The following is a 24968-nucleotide window of genomic DNA, read 5'->3' on the forward strand; positions in this document are numbered from 1 at the left end:
CTTTGTAACATAACCTTTGTTGGCAATAACAGAGGTCAAACGTTTACTATAGGTCTTTACCAGGTTTGCACACACAGTAGCTGGTATTTTGGCCCATTCCTCCATGCAGATCTTCTCGAGAGCAGTGATGTTTTGGGGCTGTCGCCGAGCAACACGGACTTTCAACTCCTGCCACAGATTTTCTATGGGGTTGAGGTCTGGAGACTGGCTAGGCCACTCCAGGACTTTCAAATGCTTCTTACGGAGCCACTCCTTTGTTGCCCGGGCGGTGTGTTTTGGATCATTGTCATGTTGGAAGACCCAGCCTCGTTTCATCTTCAAAGTTCTCACTGATGGAAGGAGGTTTTGGCTCAAAATCTCACGATACATGGCCCCATTCATTCTGTCCTTAACACGGATCAGTCGTCCTGTCCCCTTGGCAGAAAAACAGCCCCATAGCATGATGTTTCCACCCCCATGCTTCACAGTAGGTATGGTGTTCTTGGGATGCAACTCAGTATTCTTCTTCCTCCAAACACGACGAGTTGAGTTTATACCAAAAAGTTCTACTTTGGTTTCATCTGACCACATGACATTCTCCCAATCCTCTGCTGTATCATCCATGTGCTCTCTGGCAAACTTCAGACGGGCCTGGACATGCACTGGCTTCAGCAGCGGAACACGTCTGGCACTGCGGGATTTGATTCCCTGCCGTTGTAGTGTGTTACTGATGGTGACCTTTGTTATTGTGGTCCCAGCTCTCTGCAGGTCATTCACCAGGTCCCCCCGTGTGGTTCTGGGATCTTTGCTCACCGTTCTCATGATCATTTTGACCCCACGGGATGAGATCTTGCGTGGAGCCCCAGATCGAGGGAGATTATCAGTGGTCTTGTATGTCTTCCATTTTCTGATGATTGCTCCCACAGTTGATTTTTTTCACACCAAGCTGCTTGCCTATTGTAGATTCACTCTTCCCAGTCTGGTGCAGGTCTACAATACTTTTCCTGGTGTCCTTCGAAAGCTCTTTGGTCTTGGCCATGGCGGAGTTTGGAGTCTGACTGTTTGAGGCTGTGGACAGGTGTCTTTTATACAGATGATGAGTTCAAACGGGTGCCATTCATACAGGTAACGAGTGGGGGACAGAAAAGCTTCTTACAGAAGCCGTTACAGGTCTGTGAGAGCCAGAGATTTTCCTTGTTTGAGGTGACCAAATACTTATTTTCCACCCTGATTTACGAATAAATTCTTTATAAATCCTACCATGTGGATTCATGGATTTTTTTTTCACATTCTGTCTCTCACAGTTGAAGTGTACCTCTGGTGCAAATTACTGACCTCTGTCATCATTTTAAGTGGGGGAACTTGCACAATCGGTGGCTGACTAAATACTTTTTTGCCCCACTGTACTTTTCTAGTTCTAGTTTTGATTAGCTGACAGCCTAAACACTTTTTACAGCATGCAACACTCACACGCACACTCTCTCTCACACATTCCTGAGCTCCACACCGATTTATAGTTTTGTGTTAACCTACCTTTGAATAAAGTACATTTGTTTTAGGGAAATCTCTTGCCAGATTCTTACAAGATTCATGGTAGAACATTATACTGCAGGATTGTATATTAATAAAATGCTTTTATTACTTAAAATTGTATTCAGAATATTATTCAGGCCGCATTGCTTTTACTTGTAATAGACGCTTAATTATTTTTAGGCTTATTGGGTTTGACTATGTGGTTCAACCAAAACTCCCAATGTGGTCCTAACACCAGCTGTGACACATCCAACCACAAGAGAGCAGCATTTCACAGCACTTCAACATACTTCTCATATTCATGGCTGATGTTAATGTATATCGTGTCTTCCTGAGTGATCGTTTAAACATGACTGCATTTAGACTGGTTTAACTCTACATAAAAAGGAGAAAATGTGAGTTTTGGTAGGTCAGAAAAATATGTGTTCATTTTCTTCTTTCTAATGGGAAGTATGTGGGAAATATTTCCTTAGCATCACATAAGCCTGTAACGGATACAGCCTACTAGCTTCCTTGGTGCTAAACTTCCACCCTGACAATAACCACTGAAGCAAAGCCGGTTGCTTATTTGTTTTTTGCCAAAGAAAATGGCTTCAGGATGAACTCCCTTATATCTCTGATGCGTTTGTCACATAGATTTTATATCAGTGTGACTAAGTAAACAAATTTCCCTTGGGGTAAGCTGCCCAACACTGGATAGATCCTGTTATCTCCTCTTTGGATACGTGCGTAAAAGCGCGTCAGTGGACCTCTCCACCCGCCCCCTCGTGCGCTCACGTTTCTTTTAACATGGTCTTGCGGTCTCGAGATTCTCAACATCCCACTAAAGTGCACATCATTGAGGCATATCTGCATCAGCACTGCCTGCAGTCACACAGTGTCGTCACGCACTCAGCTTTCTGCACAAGAACAAGTGCGGGGAAACTGAGGCAACAAAGTCAACTCCAGTTTCTTTGGTCGACGTGGTGAGAAGGACGACCGACAGTTGCAGCTTCTCTGCTTTTACTGACGAATACCTGAAGTGCACCAGCAGGAAACGCAGAGCATGAAGAAAGCTCAAAATTCGGGTACAGGTGAGTCACGAAAAAGCATCCTTTGAAATATCACGTGCACTAAACTCTTCAAAAAGTAATTACAAGAGTGATTTTTGTGTGTAATTAATGGCACAGACTGGGAAAAAAAAGATTTATTATATACTTTTAAAGTTTTGCATATTGTAATACTGCAGTCAAGTACTTAAACGTACATTTCTGATATATCTTAGATAATTGTAGCTTTTTTTGTAGGTCTTACATCTTAAATTCTATAAATCCAGGTTATCTTTTTTATAGTTCTTCCACTACTTAAACTCTGACTTGGGATTTACCACATCTGTTGTTCTGGTCCAATCTGTTTTGTGGCTGAGGTAGCAGCACTCACGGGAGCACCTCAGGGTCTCCTGGCCTTTACAGTCTGATGTGCATCATCTGTCCTTCCCAGTCTGACCTTCTGAATGGATGGAATGGACCCTTCAGGCTGAGCTGCCTTCCTGGACTCGCTGCTGTCTGTGTGTCTGCGTTAACAATCATTTCTGACGTTTGCTTGCGCATGATGTCAGACTAAATGGTTTTGTGTAGCCTATATGTGGGACCCTGCCTTGTAAGTGCATGGCACAACATAGTGTGTGCGTGTTATACAACATGTCTCTGGCCTTGCTCAAGCCCCATCTGTGTGTTCACTCTCCTTTAACATTGGGAACTCAGGATGGGCTCTGGGGGGGGGAAATAACATGCTCTAGATTAAACACGAAAATATGTGGCACAAGCTGATGCTGTTGGGGCTTGTGTTGAAAACAGGAGACAAGGTCCACACTGTAAGTGCTTGGACACTTAACGCTTCAGGCTCTGAAAATAAGAAAACTGAAATAAAACAATAGCCAGAACTTTATTTCTGTCTATGTGTTTACATTGATAAGGAAAGAAATGCATTGAGGAGTCTTCCAACTTCACAGGGCTCAATAATAAATTAGTGCTTGACTGTTTAGGGAATAAAGTTGTGGGAAAAGTGCATATGGATCTATTCATGGCTACACCTGCACTGACACAGTATTACTATACAATCACATTCAGTGATTACTGTGACTGTGTTATATTTAACAGCTTGTGGTTCCACTAGCTTAGTATATGGTGAGACTACTGAAGAGGCGGGCAGAAATAAACAGTGTCCAGTGTTTTTTCAAACACTTACCAGAGAAAGCAGCCTAGGAGGATTATCACTGCTGAGTGAATAACGCAAACATTTTCTCTCAAAGGTCTCTGTACACTTTGATCATTAGAGTGTCTAGTCTGCTCTCCCTCCAGAAGAAAGAAAACCCATAAGACCTGGCAGCCGCACTCACCCCTTTTTAGCTCAAAGCTTGTAACTCCAGCGTTTTTTTTCACGCAGCATCATGACCTTAAGGTGTCAGATTTTCTCCCAGGCTAGAGCATTCATGGCTGAACTGAGAGAGAACCCAATTAGTAGTATTGAAAATGCATTTCCCCTAATAAATATGCTTTAACGGGAAGTTTTTTGGTCTTTCTCATTTTGCATATCTTTTTTGCAAAGTTTTAGTTGAAGTGTAACATTACTGGGAGTGCAGATGTGTGAAGTTGTGCGGATGTATTCTGGAGTGTAGCTATGATCTGGTGCATTAGTTCAAACAGCCTAAGATAACAGACCATTGATGTGTAAAATCTTTCATTTTTCGTAATTACTTTAAACATACCTTCAAAGCTAAGGTTAAAAAGTCCCACTGAATATGCCTGAAAAATGCCAATGCTTTCAGAAAGAGCAACTTTTGGGAAGTGTCGGAAGGTTCTCTCATTTTCCTGGTACCTGATGCTGAATTTTATACTCTTAAGTGGGACCGTTGTGTTGTTCCTGGTCAGGTCACATATAAGATTATGTTATGTTGTTCTGATTTATTAAAGTCCGGTAAGACTAACAGTCTGTTGGGCTTGTTGAACTGGAGGTGCACATGTTGTTCTGTAGTTTCATGTAATGTAAACCTCAATGAACAGTGAGATCCAGCGGAGTCAAAGAAGCACTGTTGTCTTTTTTCTCTTGCTCTTCCTATGCATGAGAGATCCCAGTCAGCTGTGATATATATTGTCATGCTTTTTGAAAACAGCCTAAGCTTGAGTGGACTTTTTTTTTAATGGTGGATTTTTGCTGAGGGCTGGTTGTGTGTATTTGCTCGACTTGAATAGAAGATTTCACAGAAAAATGCAATGAAGCAGGAGATGTCGACTTGTGGACGAAATACAGGACACTGAAAAATGTGCAGCTGATAATTAATTTCACATTGCACACATGTTTTTATAGGAATTTTGTTTTGTCTCTCAAAATCTCTACTGCAGTGCTTTGAAGTTGATATATCAAAGGACACTGCAATGGGCACAGCTTTATTTTGAGTACACAGTCCTACCTTTTCTTATATTATAAGGAAATGGCAAATTATTAATGAGTCAACTTCTCTGCAGTGCACCAGCCCGATGATGGCCAGGATTTAGCCTGCTGGATTACATGTAGTGGGAGGCATGGCCCACTCACTACAATATACAGTAGAGTGAGCTGATTTTTGTTAGTACATGCTATACTTCTCATGTGAGTATTTGTATACCAGCAGTCAGACGTTTAGCAAATGTTTATTAAATGTAACTGTCATGTTAAAATGTTATTTTCCTTAAAAATTTTGTACATAATACAATTTAAGACAGAAGTACTGTCATTGATCAGAATACCTTTCTGTAAATATAATTGGCCTCTATTAAGTCAGTACAGACAAACAGTTATTAATATAACGTTTTGTTTTTTATTTGTCAGCAACCTAAAACTATTGATAAAGAATGGGGAACGTCAATCTATCCATGAGAACAGGTTGGATTTTGGACATTAAGACTGGATCTAAAGATTAATGAGCTTTAACAGCACAGTTAACATAAAAATAATAATGCGAAAGCATTTTAAACAGACATTATTAACACATTTACATTTAAATACACATTAACTGCACGGCCTAATCGTTTCTGGCGATGAAAGACCCTGGAATGTACTTCTTACCTTTTTTGTTCACTAGCGATCTCTTGGTGTTAAATATATTATCTCTCCCTGCTGGTAATGCAGCTTCTGCATGTGTGTCCATTTCATGCTTTGGAAAAGCAAAGCGTGAAATCTAAACATGTCACTTGCACATGGTAACAATAGATTTTCAACATCACGGTCTTTACCCACTGTTATGGTGATTGTACCACTAGCTAGCTGCTCGCTCCCTTTAGCTTATAGATATTGCTCAGAAGTTAGCACTATTGAGTCTAACTGATTTCTTTAAAAATCCATCACACTTTAAATTCCACATCATGCAGCCTCCCACTAAACCACACCAGTAGGTCCCCTAGAGAAAGAGCAGATGAGGGAAGTCAATGCAGCTCTTTATTTCTTCCTAACAATGGCTCTTTAGTGACAGCTAAGCTAGATTCCCTTCAGTCTGAGTCACATATTGGCCTGGACTGCATTCACTACTTCTCCCTGTGATAATAAGGCCGCCTTTGGAGACTTTGGTATTCATCGGTATGCGTCTGTTTAATTCACTACCTTAGAGTCAGGCTGCCAAGTTTTCCAGTTCATATAATCCTTATCACTTTAAAACCCCTGCTTTAGCGTTTGACTGCTTTTATCAGTCTTCTTTCATGACTGCCATGTACAAAAGCTCAGTTTTATCCCTTAGTGGCGCTCTGAGATAGAAGTTACTCAGCCAAGGTTTTACTCACTGAAAGGTCTGGACTTTTTCCTTCAGATATTAGCCTAAAGCGTTCCCACCTACTGCAGAAAATGTCATTTGATTTTGCTCCGTCTCTTGAGGTTTTACATCTCACTTCGTCCCTGTTAATATCTGTAAGTCACATCTGAATAAAGTTGCTGATGAATAACCTGATATACCCTTGCATATACCCTTGTGCTTAAGTGTACGCGCATGGACACAGACGCACACATGCAAGTATGACATCATTTGCCACTGTGTCAGAGTTTGGCTATAAATAGAGAAGGCGGACGATGACGTTTCAGCTTAACAAAACCCCCCGTGAATAACATAAGGATGAAAACAGGCCATGTCACTGCTGCTTATCATGATGAGCAGCCAGCCAGTCATGAAAAATGTTGCTGCATGTTCATTAAAGAAACACCTGATGTTACAAGCACATGTCATTAGTTAAAGCATGGGATGATCATAATGAGGGCATCCACTGTCCCGTTACATGGTTATTATTAGTGTCTTACAGGGACATTTTTTTTTACAGTGAGAAAATGTTTCCTCTGAGGTATCAGACAAAATTCCAATGATATAAGGTATCCGTGTCAAAATATTAGCCTGACCCCTTTCACAAAGTAAAAAGACAGAAAGGCATGAATGATGAGTTGTGGAGGATGATCAGTGACCACTTACAATCATCCATTTTTGGCCAGTATCTTTATTTACATCAAACTGAGATGCAGTTTCCATGAACATAAAGTTGAAATCATGTCAGCTCACTTATTGAGCTGCAGAATAACAGAATGCAGTTGCAGTTGGCCAACAAGCAGCTGCTCACAGTCCAGTCCGGTGCTTAATGGTGCTTTTATTTATTGTGGTCCTGGTCTTTGGAACAAGCTGCCTACAGACCTGAGATCAATTATAACTGTGGATATATATTTAAAAACAGACTCAAAACCTTTTTATTCACCCAGGCTTACACAATAGGTCCCATTCTTTTGTTTTATTTTGTTGCGTTCACTGCTTTATGGCGTGGTAACCTACACATGTTTTTATGTTTTTAATCTTCTTGAGTTTATTTGATTTGAGGCTTTTCTGTGTGATGTTTGTATTTTCTTCGCTTCTCTGCATGGCTTCCATTGAGTTACTTTAGCTTCCTTCCATTGTCTAAATGCATCCATTGGATTAAACTAATTGGTGTGGCCGATTAATGGTATGCCACAGCTGTGAATGACTGTCTGTCTAATGTTGTATTGCCCTGCAACACACTGACAACCTGTCCAGAGTGTACCCCACTTCTTTCCCTATGACAGCTACAATAGGCTCCAGCTAGCCTTTGACCCTCAATTGGGTAAGCTGAGGAAAACGGATGGACAATAAATTCTACCTTTATTATGTGAAAATGATAACATAATAATTTGCTCAAGATCGTCATTCTCATGAAGATCTTGTATCACTTCTTGCTACTGTAGCTGCCATTACTACAATTATAGGTATTATTTGTGACTGTTGTGATTATGTACTTAAATAAAATGAAATTCCAGCACAGATTGTTAAATGTGTTTAAAAACAGCAACTCCATTACGTCTTTCTCCCACTGCAGACCACTTGTGAATTTTTTTTTGGCCCACTCATATCTGGGTCACAGTAATTTAATAATAACTGAAGTCACTCTTATCCAAAAGTCGCACTGTAACAGTATCTGCCTCTAAAATCCAGCATGACTTGGGGTCTGTTAAAAATCTCACTAATCTTTTTTTTTTTTCTCATCTCTTTAGAAAAGTCAGAAAAATGTTAATGAATTCTCTTTAACCTCGGATCTGTGCAACACACAGCTTATGTAATTGAAACTCTGTCTTCTTGCATTTATTTGGGACGTACTTCTTTGCCAATCTCCACATGAACACCGCAGAGCTCATGTGTCAGGCACTCGCTCTGTGTGCATCTGTGTGCATGTGCCTATGTGTATCTTTGCCTGTGTGTGATGAGTATGTGCATGTGCTGTCTGGATCCGAGTTGTGGATTTAGACATCAGGAGCTTGGCATGCTGATTACAGAGGTCTGAAGCCACAGGGAACCACAGGAACTCTCCTCTCTTTCTCCCTCCTTTTTCTTTCCAGCATTATCCCTCCATCAGTTCAGGCTAATTTGTAGAGATGGAGGTGAAAGCAGGAGGCCTGGGGCTTATGTGGCAGGATTCTGTGCCTTATGATAATCAGCCAAATCGCATAGCTTTGCTCCTCTCATCCGTGCTGTCTAAGCTTACCTTAGTCATTTACCTAATGCGCAGTTAACCACTGTGGACTGTAAGTTTATAATGCACAATGAGGTATATTACACACTGTAGCAAATGTAGCATTGCTGACAGACTGTTATTGTTAGAGCCTAACAAATCTCATATGGATTTGGGACGTCAGTATTTCAGGCTGTTTTTATTCTGGCTTCTGTGATAATCAGAACTCAAAATGAGCTTTTTAGAAAACAAGAAGTCCTGCACGGTTAATAACGATGCACAGCGGCTTCGGCTACTGTCTGCAGCATCTACTTAGTGTCCAAATATTTATCAGTTGCTGCAACAGACGCCTTATTTCCTGCAAGGGATCAAGAACTTTTAGGATATCCCATTTTATGCAGACTGCTGCCAGCCCACTATCACATCTAATGATTACCTTATGGTGAATAGGAAATAGCCAGCAGTGTTACCACAACCATGCTGGGATGGACAGACATGCAGACTGCACTACTAGCACTTTTACAGCCTCCGACAGTCCAAATGACCTGAGAATGGGATTTAAATTGTCAGAGAACTGGGAGAGAGGAGCCTGTGTGAGTTATAGCTTAAAGGAATGGGCTTTCCTGTGAACTGGATTTGGCTGGATGGACTGTGTGAGCGTGTTTCACTCTGCGTAAGTGTGTGTCATGGATTGGTTCACTTTCTGGTTCTCACAGAGGATTGCTTGAGTGCATCTCAACAAGGATGTACCAGCTGCTGAGTCAGCATCAGTAATTACTTCAGCTATGTGTTTTGTACTGCTAATATTATGAGCTGTGAAACATCTTCTCGGGCGGAGCCTTAACTGTCTTGAGATATTGGATGGCTTGCTTTGAAATTATTTACAGACCTCGGAGATACTCAAGGGATGAATCCCACTAAATCTTGGAACCCCCTTGAACTTGTATTTAGCGTCACCACAAGTTCTGTTCAGGTTCATAAACACGCTAACATGCTTCAGTAAGCTGGTGATCATGGTAGACATTATACCTGCAGCACTGCTATATTTAATCACAGCCTCACTGTGCCGCTGGTGTGACTGCAAGCTGCTCTTACTTCCAGGCGGTGAGTGGTTTATGCCACGGCTGTTCCACTTTGTTGCCTTCAGTGGCCTCTAATGCATCTACAAACACTTTTCAGGTCAATCTGTTGCCTTTTCCTTCCTATAATCTCACCAATACAGAGGGTTGCGGTTTAAATAACAGGAAATACTTAGCAATACGACATGATTAATAGCGACTTTGCTGACTTACGGCATCGTCATTAGATCGGGAACTGCACCGTTTCTCTTCTGTTTGTTCTTGTGTTGTTTCTATAGTTTCCATTGCTGTTCATTCTGTGATTGTGTCGTTCGCACAATGAGCAGTGGGAGCTTGTTGAAAAAGCGGAACCATCTTAAACTCCCAATTTAACACACAGAGCTGTGCACACTCACAAGAGTGCAGGCCATGTGGCTAGCCATAGTGGTTCTCATATCAGTAACACATCTGAGATTTATTTGTTTTTATCACTTTAGGTCATATTTGTTGTGTTAAATTAATTTACATCCAAGTCAATTATGACCTGTTTATTCTTCTTGCGTTTTTTTAATATGATGAAAAGCATGCATAAAAACATGTAACGACTCCATCATGATTGGATTATTACCACAAAATAAACTCAAATTTTGTTCTTTACCCACAGGAGCTCTAAACATTGTGACTTGCATGTTTTAAAAAGGTGGTTTACAGTTTCTCGTGGCTGATTTCTTATAAGTTGGCCGGGAGTCTACGATCTAAAAACCTGGGATAAGATCTTCTCTCGTTCTTTCTTTTTCTAATTCCCAGATTGCTGTAACGATGAGCTCTCACGGTCTAAAAGTGTCTGAATAGCTCCTGGGCTTTTTGTGATTTAGTGACTTAGAAGGTGGATTGTTATTTTTAGTTCAGTACTGTAGCGTCGGAGTTCTTTTCTGTTTACAAAAATGCATTTCCCGAGGTTTGTGTGAGCACATGGGCCCAGTTCTAAATTTGGCTAGTGTAGATGAGTGATGTGAAGTGTTGTGTCTTCCCTGTACATGCCCCAGGTTGTGTGTGTAGGCTGGAGCAGCAGAAGCAGCAGGGGACGTAAATGAGGAGGACAGTGCCTTTCTCTCTCTCTGTGTGTGTGTCTCACTGTGTATGTGTGTGGTGCACATGCAGCAGGGGGAAGATGAGTGCTGCGTAGCTCTGTGGTGAGGTCATCAGACTGTGGCTAACAGCACCACATCACTTTTTGTTATTACTGTTTTTTTTAGCTCTCCACCATCTCCTGAGTGCAGATGGGATTCTTGAATACTGAACATTTGGAGAAAAGAGAGGATTTGAGCGAGCTGTGCACGTGTGTGTGTGTATGTGTGTGCAGTTAGGCATGTCACTGTCTCTGTTATTACATATGAATATATGTGTTTGCACTGCAGCGTGAATGCGCAGCATAAATTGCAATGTGTTTCTGTATGTCTGCCTGTGTTTTGACAGGTGCTTGTCTGTTTACTTGAAGCCAGATTTATTCTTACGTGTAAATGAGGTGTAACAGCAGAGATTTATTTCTTTAACCTGGAATCCATACTTATAAAGTTTGCTCTGGCTAAAGTGCACTTTCTCTTAAATGTAGCAGAATTCATGGTCACATGAAGATCACAAACATGATGACTGGTTATTGTGGGCTGAGTTTGTTTTCTCCTACATGACTCTAAAGACACCAAACAAGTTCAAGACAGACTCAGTTAGCCAATCAGAAGCCAATCTCCCCTGGAAGGCTCGTCCGTGCGAACATCATCACTCTCACAAGTAAATTAACAATGTAAATAGGATAATTTGGCCTTTTAATAATCATCACATGTAAAGTAAATATGTGACATCTAAAGGTAATAATTCACTTTAGTTTGTAGCACAAGTGTCAGCAGGAACATTCATAATGGCTTTCTTGTTCTGTCCCTGTTAACCATGCCATTGTTACACTGACCAACCGCGCACAATGCCAAGACCCTGAAAGTCAAGCAGCCAAATGAAATCCAACCATCATTCATTTCATTTTAAACTGTTCTCCCCCATCTCCCAGTAAAAATATCTTCCCATGAAAGCACAATGTTTGTAGATTTTCTTTTTACAACTCTTGCATTGCAGCGGCTGTATAACTACCTGAAAATAAACACTCAACTACAAATCAGTTTTAATTTGCCAAGTTTAGTTTTGTCTGTAGAGTGTGCAGTCTGAGTGTAGATCCATCTAAAAGGTGTTTTTCACTCCTGAAGACACAAGAAGCTTTCAGCTCTCACCTTTTCTCCTCTCTTTCCCCTCAATTTGCCTCTTTCACCGCTTCCCATGCTCGCTCCTCCTCTTCTCATTTCATCTTTTATCTTCTACTCGCTGTTTCTTTCTCCTTCATTGTGCACCGCTGCCCTGCAGGCATCCCTTTAGTGTTGGCTTACATGCTGGTGAGCTTTTTTGCCCGACTGTTATATAACTAAATTTAGCATGTTTGAGTCACGTTTTGCCCATAGGTCGGGCTATGCAGTGACGGCTTACATTAATGTGCACCCCAAGGCTCTCCATCCACTCTTAGTCAATGTGTGATAACCTTGCGTTCATCTGGACAGGGTGGGTGGGGGTTGAGCTTGTCGCACATGAGTGAACGAGCGCACGTGCCTTTCTGTCTCATGACCATCTGCCTTATTGGGTGAAATTGTAGGCTACATGCTGAATATAGTGTTTGTGTATTTATGTCAATGAAATGACTTAAATTCATAACAGAGGCACATACAGATAATAGAGGCTGATTGTGTGTGTGTGTGTGTGTGTGTGTGTGTGTGTGTGTGTGTGTGTGTGTGTGTGTGTGTGTGTGTGTGTGTGTGTGTGTGTGTGATAGGAGGTTATCTCTCCAGCAGGTGATGGAGAGGTGTTGAAAGGTATGAATGAGGGAGGCCTCTGTCTGTCTCCCAAACTGTCTGATTTATGTCTTTTACAAGCTCAAAGAAACAAATTTCCCATAAACTACGCACAAATTTTGTTTTGCAGCACCCAAAATAAAGTCTTTTGGTCTGTCACATACATCTAAAATGTTTGGGTTTTGCTATACAAAAGAGATTCTTTCTAGGACCAAGGCCAGTTTACTATGTATAGTTAAACAGAAGGCATATGCAAGAGAAACGAGGCCATAAATGTCATGTTTATTCACTGGGAACATGAATTCTCTCAAAACTAACACAGTTAAACCCCTTTTTATGAGCTGTTTGAAGCTAATAATGTCCCTCTTTAAACTTGTAATTTACATTCAAGCAGAAAAAGAACATTTAAATAAATAAAGCTGAAAGGTCAGTGTCACTTTAAATAAAGATCCAAAGCACTGCTGCGAGTAATCTTCCAGCAACACTTCCCCAAACTAGGTTATGTGAGATAATTAGGAAAAGAAATGGTAATTAAACTCATAAATAAAATGATAAAATATCTAAAATGTTATTTTGGGTTTTTTTTTATCTTTGTTTTCACTTTCATATTAAATAAGTAAACTAAGTCATGGAATGTCTATTTATCCTTAAGTTATAATAATCTTTACTAACCCTAGCTCCTGCATCCACATCATCGGCGCCATTTAAAGGATGTTTCCATGTAAATGTGCACATTCCTGTGTACTAATAGATACCTGCACACACAAATCAGAGAAGAAGAGTGAGACATATATAACAGGGAGAGAGTGCAAGAAACATGATTCTGGAGCATAACTTGTCTCCATCCAAAAATAAAAGAAAACAAAAGTAGCTCTTAATGTCAAACGTGGCATTTTAACACATTTTGCAGCATCAAAAACTACATTTCTGTTGTGTTATATGTGAGTGAGTCAACAAATGCACAAGCACATGTTGTGTGTTTGGTGTGTGTGTGTGTGTGTGTGGGGCGGCGCGGGGGGGGGGGTTCTGACCTTGTGATTAACTGCAGCTTTGTAAGTCTGGAAAATCATCGTGGGGCAGAAAGAGCCAGTGGCCAAAACAGACATATCTCTATTTTTAAACGCACACTTTTGTCACAACATCGACTTCCTGCTTGCCATATGGATTCAACGCCAGGACGCTCACTCACAATTTGTCTGTGTTTTTATTCCGATTTGGGGTTTAAAAGGTCTCCTCCATCAGAATTTTATCATCATCTAAACTCACCAGACGGGTGGAATTCAGAGCTGCGGTAATTGTTCTCAGCCCTTGAAAAAATGGCTGATCTGAGGCAGACTTTCCAAGGTAAAAACATTGCAATTTATAAATGCATATGGATGTTTAGAAATATAAATGGAAATCTTAATTACAACCAACTTATGAGACATAAGATTTTACCAGAATCTTCGGTCAGGTGTTTGTATTTAAAGCCCTTTGTGCGCTATAATCCATGTGTTTTTATTTTTAAAATAGTTATTTTGTTTTATTAACCTTGTTAATGATATATAAAATGATTGTTTTTATTCTAGGTATTATTAAAACTCTAATTATTGCAATTAGCCACAGAGCCTCCCTGGAGCTAAAGCTACTTAAATCCTCACATCGCACCTACACTTGAATATCCCTAATCTGTTTCTTCTGCTCTGCTTCTCCTCACTTCCCTTTTGCAGATGTCAAATGATGGCCCCCGGGACTACAGAAGAGTGGAAGCTGTGTATTTTTTTGTATGTTAGTGGCGCTTCCTGTTTTAGTCAGGATGATCCACCCCTCTACCATTTGTGTTCATTTCATGTGGAAAAGCGTGTTGAAAAATGTGAAATAATGGGAATAATCTTTCCCTTACTAGCCCTGAAATTTGAAACACAGACAAAGCAAAACAAACATTTGGTTACAAAAGACTGAAGATGAAAGTGCTCTGGTAAAAGTGCACTCCAAATAGAATCTTCTCATCATTACAGGAAATACAGTACTGTGCAACGGCGCCAGACAAAAGGAGCCAGACCTGGCTGTAATTTTTTTAAAAGTTGTCTTCTGCAATAATTCTCAAGGTTTTATGAATGTTTTTCTTTGGACATTGGCTGCTTTTTCACTCACTTTCAGTCCATTCTTTGACCATTTTAATGTGTTTTGTTAGTTCAGCCACTTAACGCTCACCTAAAAATCATCTAAGCATAAAAAGGCATCTAACTCAAGAGATGAACCGGTGTTATATTTATGCATAACCCATTTTAATTACATCTTTAGGCACTTTCTTACTATACTGATTGTCACTGTACTTCTTTTGTTTCTTGCTATATTGTTATTTGTTATATTTGTTGTAATGACCTGGCAGGACCTGAGAAATATATCTGACTCATCAGAAATGAGGGTGACTGTCCAGAAGTAAACATGGTGAAGGCTCTGTCATGGTTTGGGTTCTGCGTTGAGATCTTGTCAAAATTGATGGACTGAAAACATTTGGATCTACCATGCAGTACCATCAGGAAAGCTTGGGACTGAAAGCAGCTTCATTTGTTAGCATTACAGTGATCCCAAACTCACTGCCAATGCAGTGAATACATACCTGAATAGAAAAACACACAATGGAACTCTTTCAGTCGTGAACTTGTGTTCCAAGACCCAAGAGCTCAACATCGTCGTGGCAGTGTACGATCATCTTGACAAAGTACAGAGCAAAAGGCAGCCAACATCCAAAGAAGAGCTCTGAATGCCCTTCAAGAAGCCCGAAGAACTATTCCTTGAGACTGTTTAAAGAAATTACAACAAATCCTGTCTAAGAGAGTTCAGGCTGTGTTTGAAGAATGGAGGTGGTCATACCAAATATTGAATTTCAAGCTCATTACAATTGTATAAACTCTCTCTTTGCCTTGCATACTTTCCATTATGTTTGCACATGTTTCAGTAAATCGCTGCACGTATTTCCCATTTTCCTAACAAAATATAAAGAGAAGAAGAGCGGCTCAAGACTTTTGGACAGTAATCCTTACAGGTTATTTGACCACTTTGTCCAAGGTCTGAATAAAGAGAGATGTTGTCTATCCGCTTGTTTTCATGTATTTTTTTGTGGGTGATACAAAGACTGTTTTAGGTTTATGCTTTCTGCTGACGTTAGCTTTGCAATTTAAAGAAGGGATGTTCCTTCTAAGAAAGAGGAAGTGAGTCGTTGCATGTTAGTCTATTACTCCTCATTCTTTCCCAGACACAAAAACAAAGATGGATGCGTATGAGTTTGTTTTGCCAAGAGAGCAGCTCCCTAAGTGGCCCTTGACCTTGTTGAGCAGCAAGCAGAGGGTCAGGCATGATGTGTGAAGTATGTGTGCATGCTGCTCTGGAGCACCAGTGATTTCTGCTGCTAAATCTGGTTTTGGTTTCACAGAACAATTATGCTTTCAGACTGTGAAAAATGTTGTCATTTCCTAAATGCTGAGCTGAAAGACACAGACACAGAGGTCAACAAGCTTGTTGGTGGAGATCTTGTAATGACGATTATTAGCAAGTTGCAAAGAAGCCTCATTGAGAGGCTCCTCATTCATGAGTGCCAGGACTGAAGTGTTTTTAGATTAGGTTGGATGAGAAATCTCTTTAATCCACTTAGAGACTCATCTGTGGTTTGAAATGTTGGCCTTGGTGAATGTAGGGTTTGTATATCCTGATAGCATAATTAGTATAGCAATGATGACATGGAAACATGTAGTGTGTGTTCTTGGAGTAGTTCAGGGAGTCCTTGTGGACTGTTAAGAGTATTTCTCTTGAAATAAGCGAGTTTATTTTCACATGAGGACCTATGGCCAAGTGGGCTGAAGTTCTATTTGAAAGAGATAATACAGCCTCAGTGTCACGGGAGCAGGCGAGATAAAGAGAAAGGAGGACTCATTTCGGTATCATGGGGATAATATAAAACACTGGAAAAAGAAAAGTGGAGGGAGAAAAAAGGCGACAGTGAAAAAGTGTCCGCTTATGATAAAAGTCTGTGAAATATGTGTGTAGGAGAGAAAATCAAGAAAGAGAGAAAGAAAAGAAAGCAAGAAAGAGGGACTCCATATGACTCGCACATGGCTGTGGTTGTCTGTTCTGTTCACTTGTTATTCTGACAGACTGAAGACATTAAAACTTGGAGGAAGTAAGAGCAAGGGAGACGGAGGGAGGAAGAGGAGGGAGGAGAGAGGGAGGGTTGGAAGAGGGGGACAGGGTGACTAAGTCAGGAGAAAGGGGAAGTCTTCAAGCAGAAAAAAGAGAGGGAAGGAAAGAGAGGAGAGAAAAGCGAGAGGGTTGCATGTGGCTATCTGAGGTAGCCATTGAGTTATGGAGCGAGACAGAATAGCTGGTAAGTTCAACGTTTTGTTCAGCGTAGCTTCTTTTCTTTTGGTTAGACTTCAGATGGAAGCAGCTTCTTAGCAGTACGGCAGCATTCAGCTATAGCCACCCCACTTGCGTTTGCATTGCTTGATCTGTTGCGGTGGGAGCCGCTGCCCTGTGTCTGTGTGTGTTTGTGTGTCTGTGTGTGTCTGTGTGTGTTTGTGTGTGCGCGTCCGTCTACAGGTCAACTTTAACCTTCTGATCTACGTCTCATAGATGTTGCATGAGCTACAAACCTTCAACTTTTCTTCTTTGTTTATCATTGATTGAACGCACAGCCACAGGTACAGTAGGCTGTAAAGTGCTCAGACTATTTCTATCAGCTCTCGCACACAAAGAGCCAGTGAGTAAATCTCATGTGATGAGCTGTCAAATATGACTTCCCAGAAAGAGAAATCTTCCAGTTGCTGCTGAACTGAAGCTACCAGCTTTGGGTACAGTTGATCCACATACACAGCCCATCAGTAGATAGACAGAGCTGAGTCTCCTTGCTGTCATCACAGCATTTTAAGCTGCACAGCCTAGTTGTCAGATTAGTTCTAGCTGGCACATGCAGTTTATTTTAAATTGAGGGGGATAGGAAGCAGAGCTAATATTCCTGCTAATACGATTTAGCTCTGGAAAGAAAACTCTTTCAACTTTCTTGCATCTGCTGCTACTTAGTTCTCTTCTATTCTATACTCTTTTTAAATGTATAGATTTGCTAAATCTCTAATCTGACTTATTGAGCTTTTTTTAAATAATTAAATCCTGGCATCAAGATGAGCAACAGTCTCTTTAAATCAGGTGTTTGAGCTCAGTGAGTGGCATTATGCATAGACACACATGGCACACCTATCTTTGTTTCCACTTGATGGCACTGTTGCAGTGTCATTTTATCTCCTGCACTGTAGTCACCATTTCTCTCAGTTTGTGAAATTTCCCTTGTGGATGATTCATATTTTACAGCTGAAGTGATTCTTATGGAGGTTGATGAATTTAGTAAAGACTGTCACAATAACTGGGAGGCGGTCACGGGTGGTGTTTTCGAGATATGTGACAGAGCATTGTTTTGCCAACAAGAAAGCATTGTAGTTAGATATGACTTCACCCTGGTCCATGCAAGACTTCCTCTTATTTAAGGAAGTCTTGCATGGCTGTTTCCTGGTTTTCCGTCTGTGCTGTATGGTTTAGTTTGGACCTGTTGTCTTGACAGCTGCCCCAGCCCTTACACCACCCATCGCTGATCCTCTCAGCCTCTGTTTTGTAAATGGTAAGAGCTAAGACTGTGATTGCTTAAAAGTGCAAAAATAATTCTTGTGTGCATTTGTAACACAACCATCTTGTTCCTTTTCTTCATCTGTTTGGGATTGAAGTAATATGTTCAACATGAGATGTCATCTACCATGGCTGTCCTGTATGGTGAACACATTGACTTGTTAGAATTACTTTGAAAATACAACTAAAGGAAAATAAATCAAAGCCTACGACTTGACATAAGAGATGTGTCAAGTTGCTTTATGTGTTAGCATTTAAACTGGAAGGAAATAGCCATCATGACTGTTGCGATTACATTAATTGCAGTATTTTGTGGCCTGTTTAGAATCAAATGACAATAATTCAGTAGATGTAAAAAGGATATTAAATAGGACGGTTAAAGCCCTCTTTGATAGTTTTAAAAAGACAAGTTGATACACTTCCTTTGGGAAATAAGGCAAATAAACATCTCCTCACATTTGTTAAGATCAAGAAGTTTCATCAAGTTCTTGTCTCGACACGTCTTAGTATGATGCATTATATAAACTCTAAACACAAAGTTAGTCTGGTCAGGTTTTGTTAACACAGTGATGACCCAGCAAATTCATCCAAAGCTCAGACTGTGCAATGCTCAGTAGAGTCCAAGCTGCATCTTAGACTCTGCAGGCCTCAGTTAGCATGTTAAATGTTAAAGTTCATGACAGTACAGTTAGAAAAAGACCGAACAAGTATGACTTGTTTGGAAGGGTTCCCAGGAGAAAGCCTCTTTTCACTAAGAAGATCAGGAAAGCACAGCTTGGGGTTTGGAAAGTTGCTACTGAACAAACCACACTACTTGTGTTCTTCTGAGAAGTGGAGATGTCTGGCCACAGTGCACAGCCCCATGTTTGGTAAAAACCAAACATAGCATATCAGCACAAACACCTCATACCAATTGTCAAGCACAGTGGTGGAAGAGCGATGATTTGAGCTTGTTTTGCAGCCACGGGATCAGGGTGCCTTACAGTCAGTGAGTTGACCATAAGACCACATCGGTCCGACAGATAAAGCTTGGGTCATACAACAGGCCAATGATCCCAAGCACAAATCTACAACAGAATGGCTGAAAAAGTATTGAAAAATTGAGGTGTTGCTATGGCCCTGTCAAATTCCAGACATCAGCGTGATAGAAATGCTGTGGTGGGACCTGAAGAGAGCTGTGCATAAATAAATACTTGAAACTTCAATGAACTGAAGGAACACTGTAAAGAAGAGCGGGCCAGAGTTCTTCCACAATGATGTAAGAGATTGATAAAGTTGTACAGAAAAGGATTACTTCAACTTATATCTGCTAAACGAGCTTCTACAGGCTACTGAATCATAGGATGTGCTTTTTCCCTCTGTTTTCAAAAGACTGTATCTATCATTAAAAATGCAGTCCACTTTGTTTGCAACTTTTTGGTTTATGTGAATACGATGTTTGCTTTTCTCCTCGAAGTTATTATATTCTAAAAATGCATCTTAGATGTCTAATTATGTTTGTGGCTATTTATATTCGTAAACATCAGCACGCAACGTTTAGCATTATTTTTTAATTTTAGCCTTCAGATGAATCTGAGCACACAGTCTGCAACTTCTGTCTTTAATTAACTGTTCACTCTTTTAGCACATGCATATGGGGTTGTAGAAGTGCTGTTGTGGTGTATCCACTCTGAGAGCTGTATACCCTCACCCTAAAAGACACGTGCACATAACCTCACCCACATCCACAAATACACATGAACCCAGAGTTGAAGGAAATCAAGGAAATCACTCAGCTCACCATGTTCCATAAAAAAGGTGTACAGGACATCCTCTACGAGTGAACGCCTCGCAGTTCTCCTCCCGCTGCTCTCCCAGTATCTCACCTCATATTGTTTCTTTTATTATTACTTAGTAATGATAAATGAGGGAGCCATGAAAACAGTGCATAGAGTAAAGGAAACTGATAGGGAAGCCCCACCTTCACTCCTCCTGAGAGAGGATTTCTGACAGGTGATGTTATTCAACATGATGGAAACATGGGTTATTATAAGGGTGAGAAAACAGAGATAAACAAACTCCTCTGAAAAGTTCATTCGGGTGCGAACAACTGTACAATAGTGGTAAAGTGTCAAAATATGAACAAAGCGATAGCTGTGTATGGGGAACTTGTGGGAACATTTCATGGACAAAATACTCAGGCTTGCTTTTCATCCCTCATAATGTATGTCTCACCCAAAAACTTAGGAGGCCAATTACTTACACAGGGACTAGCATCCAAGTCTGCAGACCACGACAGCCTCCTGCCACTATAAATTGTCCACGCAAATTTTAAGCCAATTTATCTTACTACGATGGAGACAACATGAATCATTTTATGTTCTCACTAGTTTTTCCAGTGAACAGTCATAGTTAAAGCAAGGCCTTATGTGCCAGTGCTACCCTAGGTGACTGCAAAATGTGCAACTTTGATCCAGGCCTAATGTCAAATCTATATAGAAAACAAAGTGATTAAATTATGTCTTTTTCCTAAGAGTATCTGTGATTTTGCTATGTTAGAAATGCTCTACATCTCCAACACTTCAAAGTAAAAATTGTATTTGTGTTCTTTGAGGCATTGATTATAATATAAATGTGCAATTAAATGCAATGTCTCTGGAAAATCCCATCAAGGTGATCTCAGCGTGAATCATTAAATCCCATTCAAACCCCGCTCGTGAAAACATTAAACTGCTCTGGGAATAACGCATTGCTTAAAGGGTTGAACACTCGCGCACAGGTAAAAGACACAAAGCAAACAGTTCTGGTGTCTTTCACTGCCAAAGAGACAGGACGCTGAATGATTCGGGCTCGGTTTATTACAGAGCTCTTTCAGGGACACGGACCCGCAGACACTCACAAACAAACCTGCGCCTGCAGTTACAGTCAGTTTACACAAAGGCACATTTTCATGTAATGTTACTCACAGATTTGTCACTCCAGATGTCACTCTGGATTTTTGAGCTCATGCTGTTGCCCTGCCTGGATTGTGTATCCATGTTTGGATAAATACACACAAGCTTAAATGAGGTGTGTGTTTCACAAGCCGTGTGTCCTTTAGTGCAACTGCTACAGAATCATGTTGCATATTGTCCACAGTGCAGCACAAAATCTACAGTCAGCATACAGAGAGAGCCCACACACACACACACACACACACACACACTAATATACACTATAAAGACCTGAACACACAGCTTAATCATTACTTTGCTCTGTCCTTTATTAAGGTGGACTTAAAGCTCAACACGTGAAAATAAATGTTAATATTTTACTATTGGATTTGGAATACACTGCATGTGCTGTGCTCTGTTTTTTGTCCTGAGACACCTTCACAGCAGTTGTATGAAGTAATGACACTGCACCACAAACACACAGTGTTATTCTGTGTTACTGTTGACCTCTCGGGTGTTAGGGTTAGGGGCCACTGGGTGGGCTTGGCACCCAGTGCACCTTAAAATGAAGCTTTTCATTCAGATAGGATTCCGCGAATGCTTCTTAAAAGCTGTAAATGTGCCACGCAACACTTAAGCCTCTTTGTCCATTCTTGTGGTGAAAGACGCCATTTAATTTGTGATACCTAATGTGTGACACTGAAGTAGGAAATACCAGCTTCCTGTGGTTTATTCTTTAGTTTTGGGTTTCCCTTCAATGCCAGTCGGGAATCATCTGCTACATTAATGCTTATGACCGCTACCATTAGTGTGGAAACTGTAAAACTAACCCAGGATCAGAGTGTATTTGCCACAATTCTCATTTGCAGTCATTCCTGTCTCCAAACAGGAAGTTGTGATAAGCTGCTCACTCATGACCAATCATCAATTATCGTGATAGCATCACTGCTGCATTGACTCCGCAGTAGATTCCCGCATAAGAAATCCAGTAGGACGTCCCACAGGGAGACAGTGGAAGTGGTTAAGTAAACGCATGGCTAACTTTGATATTTCACCACTTTGGGTTGTTTTGTCAGCACCTTTTCAACACGATTTCTCTATCGCTACAAAGATCAGTCACCAAATTGGTTAGAGCAGCCTCAAGGACGAGCAATGTAACCATATCTACCACATCAAAAAGCAGGCTTTTCATCAGTGCCACTGCCAGCAGAAGTGCAGTAGTGCTATATTACCTGTGTCCACGGAGCTTGAATTCCCATGTTTCTCCTGATAACACAGTCACACAAGGCGGGCTGGTGCACAAATCACTTGCTGATTGCCCTGAGGCGCCATTGTATATCCCTAATGTCAACTTTCTCCAGGAAGTCTCTCAGGTTTTCGTGTCACAGGAAAGCAGCTACTCCTGAAGTGACTGCACTCTAATTAACATGTCAGCCAGTTTTAGAGGTTGTTTACCCAAAACTGAAACCTCAAAGGCTCACTTTAACTGTAGTCCCGCTCTAGCTGTGCCAGAATGAAGGTATTCTTTATGAAGGTGATCATAACAGCCACAGTTGTAACAAAGATGTCTGATCTGAGTTTAATTTGGTTTTTGACATGCTGTCCACTTCGGCTCTCAGAGCTGTTCAGAGGCTGACTGAGGAAATCACACCTCAGGTTGGTTGGTTGGTTGGAAAGGGTCTCAGAGTGACGTCTGTTGTCTACATGAGTGTGCATGTATGAGTGTGTGGGGGGCAGGGGAAACACACGTACACAGGACATTTGGGAGAAGGGTGGGTGTGTAACTACAGGGAGGAGGAGAAGGGAGGAGGCTTGCCTTTTCTCTCTCTCTCTGAAGTCTGAATGCAGCAACATAGAGAAGTTGGTGGGAAGTCAGAGAGAAACAGCTGATACTTTAAGAGAAACTTGTGGGCTCCGACTTGTTTCACACTGATTCTATTTTTGAGTTTGTTCAAAAGCAACAAACTTTCTTTAGAAGTTGAAAGAAAAGGTTTCTGCCTGAAAAAATGTCTGATTCTGGAGTCAACCCACACTTGGAGGGAATTATTTCAGATTTTGAAGGTTTGTTATGTATTTTTCTGCATTTCTTTCACTCCATCTGTAAGACATTTTCATTGGCTAAAGGCTCAAATTGATCAATAGGTGGTGTTAATGTACATTGTGCTTTTCTTAGTTTCAAATATGTTTCTGTGGGCGGGGGCACTTGTGCATGTATTTAAAAAAACAAAACAAAAAAACATAGCGCTGGATGGATGCTAGCTTCCTGTACCTTTTGTCTGTTATTGATTATACTGAGGTTACAGCAATAACAGAAAGAAACGCAGTATTGAGACGACACAATACCATCACCGGAAAGCCTTCAGCTGTAAACACTGAAAGGGAGACAGTGAAAACCTCAGCAGTAAGAACTAACATCTGTCTAACCCCTCATAAAAAAACTCACAACTCTGTCTCTGTTTGTCAAGCCAGTGTGGAACTAGCACTGATTGCCTTTGTCCTCCTTTTCCTCTGCTATTCTGTCTTTCTTCCTTCCTCCTCGCTTGTTTCTTTCCTGTTCCTCCTCCTGTCAGTTCCTACAGCTGCTGTTTGGCGTGATGCTTACCGTCAGACGTCATGGGCTGATGCTGACTTCTGTATCCTTGAGATTGACCAGATTATTGAAATTACACTTGTGTTTGGATTGTTTAAGTAAAGCAACTTCTACCCAGTAATCTGGTTTACAGTGATTTGATACAGCTTTGATGCAGTTAAGCTGTAGACGGGGATAATATCCATAGATTCAAAAAATATAAGGCGGTATAACTGTTTCATGCTTATTGTGTGTTGTGTCCCGGCACTCTTTCAGAGGTATTTACATATGAGCTTGTTTTGGTCACATTCAGCTAAGGATTTTTTTTCTTTAAAACACTTTTTCAATTATATAAGAAAAGTCTCATCCACTGAATTGAATGCACCGATGCAGAAATTAGACAGACACTGGCAGCAGATGCTTTGCATTGGGGCCTCTGTGGATTAGGCTTGTTAGGACGCATCCCATGGATGCTTGATCAGATTGGGATCTGTGGAGTTTGGAGGATGGGTCAAGCCTGGGTGTTTCTCGTTTCCCTTCTTGAGCCTTTTTTGCTGTTTCACAAGCTGCATTCTCTTGCTGAGACCACTGCCTCTGGGGAGTGTCATTACCGTGGCGGGGTGTGCTAGGTCTGTAACAGCTTTTAGATTGATGAAACGCCTCAAAGTAACATCCAGATGAATGTGTACTTTGCATTGGTGGTTTTAATGTTGTGGCCATTCAATGTGTTATTACACTGACTACATTTTCCATTCAGGGTAGAGAAAGCTGCACAGCAAACACTTGACTGAGTAAATCCCCATTTTACCCCACATCATTATGCTTTACAGTGCATTGCACTCCACTATATTTCACACTGAGGAGGAAATGGGTACCGAAACAAAAAGGCAATTTAATTGGTGAACACACTGAAGATGTAATAATTCCTCTTCGGATAGACCCAATAATGGAATATGGGTGACTGAAACCTCCATAGAAACTACACACTGAAATAATATTATGACTTTCTGAAAGGAAGAGAACGTATCTGTCTAACCTTAGGAACAAGTCCATATTTATATATTCACAGAGACGTTTGAACAGTGGGCCTCTCATGTTTCTTCCAGCCTAAACAGAGCCAAGACATTTAGGCACATTATCTGCTTACAGGTGCAACATTTTTGTCCCGCGTGACATGCATAGACAGAGAGGAAATTAACATCGAAATGAACAGAGTGTCTGTGTGTGGCACATTTTCCAAACTTGGCAGAGAGGCAAGTGTGTTATTAAGTTGGTATGAGTGGATTATGTGCATATATGCAACACATTCTTTACTGTTCTCTGTGGTCCTGTTCATTCTGAGGCAGACATATTACAGTGCAGGTGGTAAGTTATTG

General features: G+C 40.8%; 1 protein-coding gene across 3 annotated transcripts in view; it reads left to right on the plus strand.

Annotated features, from left to right (window-relative positions):
* Nucleotides 1-2542: 2542 nt before the first annotated feature.
* septin9b (septin 9b) overlaps nt 2543-24968 on the plus strand; it is a 70103-nt gene continuing 47677 nt past the window's right edge. Inside the window, exon 1 of one of the 3 annotated variants that reach the window (XM_080879968.1) lies at nt 2543-2585. In XM_080879968.1, coding sequence (XP_080736094.1) covers nt 2558-2585 — 28 coding nt within the window. In that variant the 5' untranslated portion in view covers nt 2543-2557. Of the gene's footprint in view, nt 2586-16785; nt 16823-22861; nt 23085-24968 lie in introns of those variants that run through there. The other 2 variants (XM_080879969.1, XM_080879967.1) reach the window with 2 other exon arrangements.

This window comes from Rhamphochromis sp. 'chilingali' (genome assembly GCF_963969265.1).
Source record: "Rhamphochromis sp. 'chilingali' genome assembly, chromosome: 4".
In the NCBI taxonomy this organism is placed as follows: domain Eukaryota; kingdom Metazoa; phylum Chordata; class Actinopteri; order Cichliformes; family Cichlidae; genus Rhamphochromis; species Rhamphochromis sp. 'chilingali'.